The sequence below is a fragment of the Geospiza fortis genome, unplaced genomic scaffold (genome assembly GCF_000277835.1).
Source record: "Geospiza fortis unplaced genomic scaffold, GeoFor_1.0 scaffold324, whole genome shotgun sequence".
Classification (NCBI taxonomy): Eukaryota; Metazoa; Chordata; class Aves; order Passeriformes; family Thraupidae; genus Geospiza; species Geospiza fortis.
Window position 1 is genome coordinate 722030 of NW_005054559.1, and position 3605 is coordinate 725634.

The following is a 3605-nucleotide window of genomic DNA, read 5'->3' on the forward strand; positions in this document are numbered from 1 at the left end:
TACGCTCTGCTGATCAACGACACCGTGAGGATGGTGGATGCCTTCCAGTGCCTCCAGCAGTTCTACAGCTCTGAGAGGGATGAGAAGGACCCCACTGAACAGTTCCTTACCACCACGTTTGAGGGTAACAGGGGGGCCTGGAGGGGGGTGACGCTGGCTGCGTTTGGGGTGTCCCTGACACTCCTCTCACCTGTGCAGAGAACAGGGTGAGACTGCAGGAGCTTGCTGGGGATCACCGCTATGAGAACCCCAGGCTGGCCAAGCTGGAGGGGATCCTGCGTGAGCACTTTCAGCCCCTGGGCACTTCTCGTGGCATTGTCTTCACCAAGACAAGGCAGAGTGCCCACAGCCTGCTGAGCTGGCTGCAGAGCACGGCCACGCTCCATGGGCAGCACATCAGGGCCGCTGTCCTCACCGGCGCCGGCTACAGCAACCAGACCAGGCACATGACACAGGTGAGTGCAGGGTGGGCAGCAGCTGCACCGACCCCACTTTGCACATTTTGGGGGTCTCAGAGCCCTACACAGCTGCTGAGGCATCACCCCCCTGTCTACCCAGAATGAGCAGCAGGATGTGATCAAGCAGTTCCGTCAGGGAGCCCTCAACCTGCTCTTCTCCACCAGCGTGGCCGAGGAGGGCCTGGACATCCCCGAGTGCAACGTCGTGGTCCGCTATGGGCTGATGACCAACGAGATTGCCATGATGCAGGTGCTGCCCAGGCTCCCTCTGGCCCTGCCAGGATCCCCCAAAGCTGCAGGGGTGGGACATGGGGGCTCTTGCATTCCCTGCAGGCAGCTCCTTGGGGATGAGCCCATCTCCTTGGCAAGGTGCAGGGGAGGGTGGAGGTGGCTCCATCCTCACAGGGTAGCTCAGAAGGGTTGGCTGTGTCCTTTATCTATTGACTGCAACATTTGGACCTTGCCCTGCAGGCCCGGGGCCGTGCCCGTGCTGAGAACAGCGTCTACTCTGTCCTTGCCAAAGCCAACACCAAAGAGGTGACCCGAGAGCTGCTCAATGAGGACCTGGTGGAGCTGATGAAGAGGGCGATTCAGGCAGTGCAAGCCATGCCTGAGCAGGAGTATGTCCAAAAGGTGGGTGCTGGGTGCTGCCATGGGCACTGGCAGGGCCAGGCAGCTCTTGCTGCCTGCTCTGTCTCAGGGAAACACCAGATCCTGGGATGGGGTTGTGTGAGGGGCCTGGCCAGCGTGTGCCCATCCTGCCCTGCCCTCCTGCTCTGTGCTGATGATGCCTCCCTTGGTATCCATGGATTCTGCCATCTGTCCTGTGCTGACCCCTGTCCCCCCCAGATCCGGGAGCTGCAGAGGGTGGCTGTGGACAGCTGGCTGCTGAAGGAGGCCAGGATCAGCGAGCGGAGGCAGCTGCACCAGGCGTCTGCTGTTCGCCTGTACTGCATCAACTGCAGCAGGGCCGTGTGCCGCGGCAGCGACATCCGCACCGTGGAGGGCATGCACCACGTCAATGTCAACCCCAAATTCGGGTAGGGGGCTCATGGGCAGGCAGACGGGTAAGGGGATTTATTGGAATAATTACCAATACAGCCATCGAGACGTGCCTGTGCTTGTGTGGCCCTTGGTGCTGAACCAAATAGCGGCACTGTGATGTTTCACCCCACAGACACTTTTGGCTGGCTGCTGTGTGGTGTTTCACCCCACAGACACTTTTGGCTGGCTGCTGTGTGGTGTTTCACCCCACAGACACTTTTGGCTGGCTGGGTGTGTGGTGTTTCACCCCAATCTTGGTGGCCCCTTCCTTCCAGGTCATATTACAGAGTTTCCTCTGGGAAAATACAGTTCCAGAGGACTTTCAAGGACTGGGAGCCTGGCTGCCGCATTTCCTGCAAAGACTGCAGCCAGGTGAGCACCACAATTCCCCTGTCGCTGCAGCCCAGGCACAGCTGGAGGGGCAGGAGGGGCTGTGCCTTGTGAGCTGTGCCATGTATGTGCTGTGGGACACGAACACAGGCTGTCTCCAAAGCTGGGACATGCCCTGGGAGCAAGGAACTGTCCCCTCCCTGTGGCCCTGCAGCCTGGGGACGCCGTGTGTGCCTTGTGTGACTGTCCCCTCCCTGCCCACACAGGACTGGGGGATGGAGATGCTGTACCGCCAGGTGAAGCTGCCTGTCCTCTGCATCAAAAACTTCGTGGTGGAGACGCCAGCAGAGAAGAGGAGGTACAAGAAGTGGGGGGCTGTGACATTCCCCATCGAGGCCTTTGACTACGTGGAGTACTGCTCTGGCACCTACAGCCTGTCCTTGTAGCACGGGCTCTGTTCAGAAGAGGACCATTCACAGGGTACTTTCAAGGTGCTACATGAAAAGGGGAGGCTTCCTCAACCCTTGGACAGAGAGCCATGGCTCACTTCTCTCTTCCTTGCTGGTCTGAGCCCCAGCAGCCTGTCCCAAGCTGGATCTCATGGCTGCTGAAGGAGCTTTGCTGCACTCGTGTAGAGACGCTGGGATTGAAAGCCACCCAAACCTTGCTCCCCATGCTGCTGCCTTCTCCTCCACAACCCTGCCAGGAGAACCATCATTTCTGTGGTCCAGGACACTGATTTATGAACTTGATGGCTCCCCATTAAAACACACATGCTAGACTGAAGGGGAAGGGTGGCTGCATCACTCGTGGCAAGAGCTGGGTGGGTACAGGAGGCTTTGAGGGGGGGAAATTGCCCCAGGGCCAGAACCTGCTGTACCCTGTGCTGGCAGAACAGGGGTCTCCAGGGGACAGTGGGGTCTGTGAGGCTGCCCCAGCCCTACCCCAGCCACGGACAGTGCCCTGAGCGACCCATCTCACCCACCCACCCAAACCCGGCCCTTCCCGAGGTGCAGAACGAGCCTGAACCCCTCTGGGGCAGCCCCAGGGGTCCCGGGGGGCTCCGGGTGTCCCCTCGGTCTCACCTGGGAGTGCCCTGGGGAGTGTCCGAGCTGCAGGGGAGCCGCGGGGCTGCGGCAGGAAACGGGACCGGGATCGGGATCAGGAATGGGCCGGCTTTGGGGCGGGGGATTGGTACCGGGGGATTCGGTACCAGGGCATTCGGGACTGAGGGATTTGGGACCGAGGGATTCATCTGGTACCGAGGGATTCATTTGGTACCGGGGGATTCGGTACCAGGGGATTCGGGACTGAGGGATTCATTCGGTACCGGGGCTTTCGGTATCAGGGGATTCATTCGGTACCGAGGGATTAATTTGGTACCGGGAGATTCATTTGGTACTGAGGGATTCAGTACCGAGGGCTTCAGTACCAAGGGATTCATTCGGTACTGGGGGATTTGGTACCTGGGGATTAGGTACTGGGGGATTCATTTGGTACCGGGGGATTTGGTACCGAGGGATTCATTCAGTACCGGGGATTCATTCGGTACCGAGAGATTAATTTAGTATTGAGGCATTCGGTACCGGGGGATTCATTCGGTACCAGGGGATTCATTCTGTACCGAGGGATTCATTGGGTACCAAGGGACTAATTCGGTACCTGGGGATTCTTTCGGTACCGAGGGATTAATTCGGTACCTGGGGATTCTTTCCTGGTACCAGGGGATTTGGTACCGGGAGATTTGGTACCAGGGGATTCGGGACTGAGGGA

The 3605-nt window shown here is 59.2% G+C and overlaps 1 protein-coding gene across 1 annotated transcript in view; it reads left to right on the forward strand.

Annotated features, from left to right (window-relative positions):
* The window catches only part of DHX58 (DExH-box helicase 58), a 4327-nt gene extending 1799 nt beyond the window's left edge, over window positions 1-2528 (forward strand). Inside the window, 8 exon segments of the mRNA XM_005429629.2 lie at window position 1; window positions 3-124; window positions 199-455; window positions 559-708; window positions 930-1091; window positions 1308-1498; window positions 1778-1874; window positions 2099-2528. The exon segment at window position 1 is cut by the window's left edge and continues 57 nt beyond it. Of these exon segments, the coding sequence (XP_005429686.1) occupies window position 1; window positions 3-124; window positions 199-455; window positions 559-708; window positions 930-1091; window positions 1308-1498; window positions 1778-1874; window positions 2099-2278 (1160 nt within the window). The 3' untranslated portion in view covers window positions 2279-2528.
* Window positions 2529-3605: the final 1077 nt, after the last annotated feature.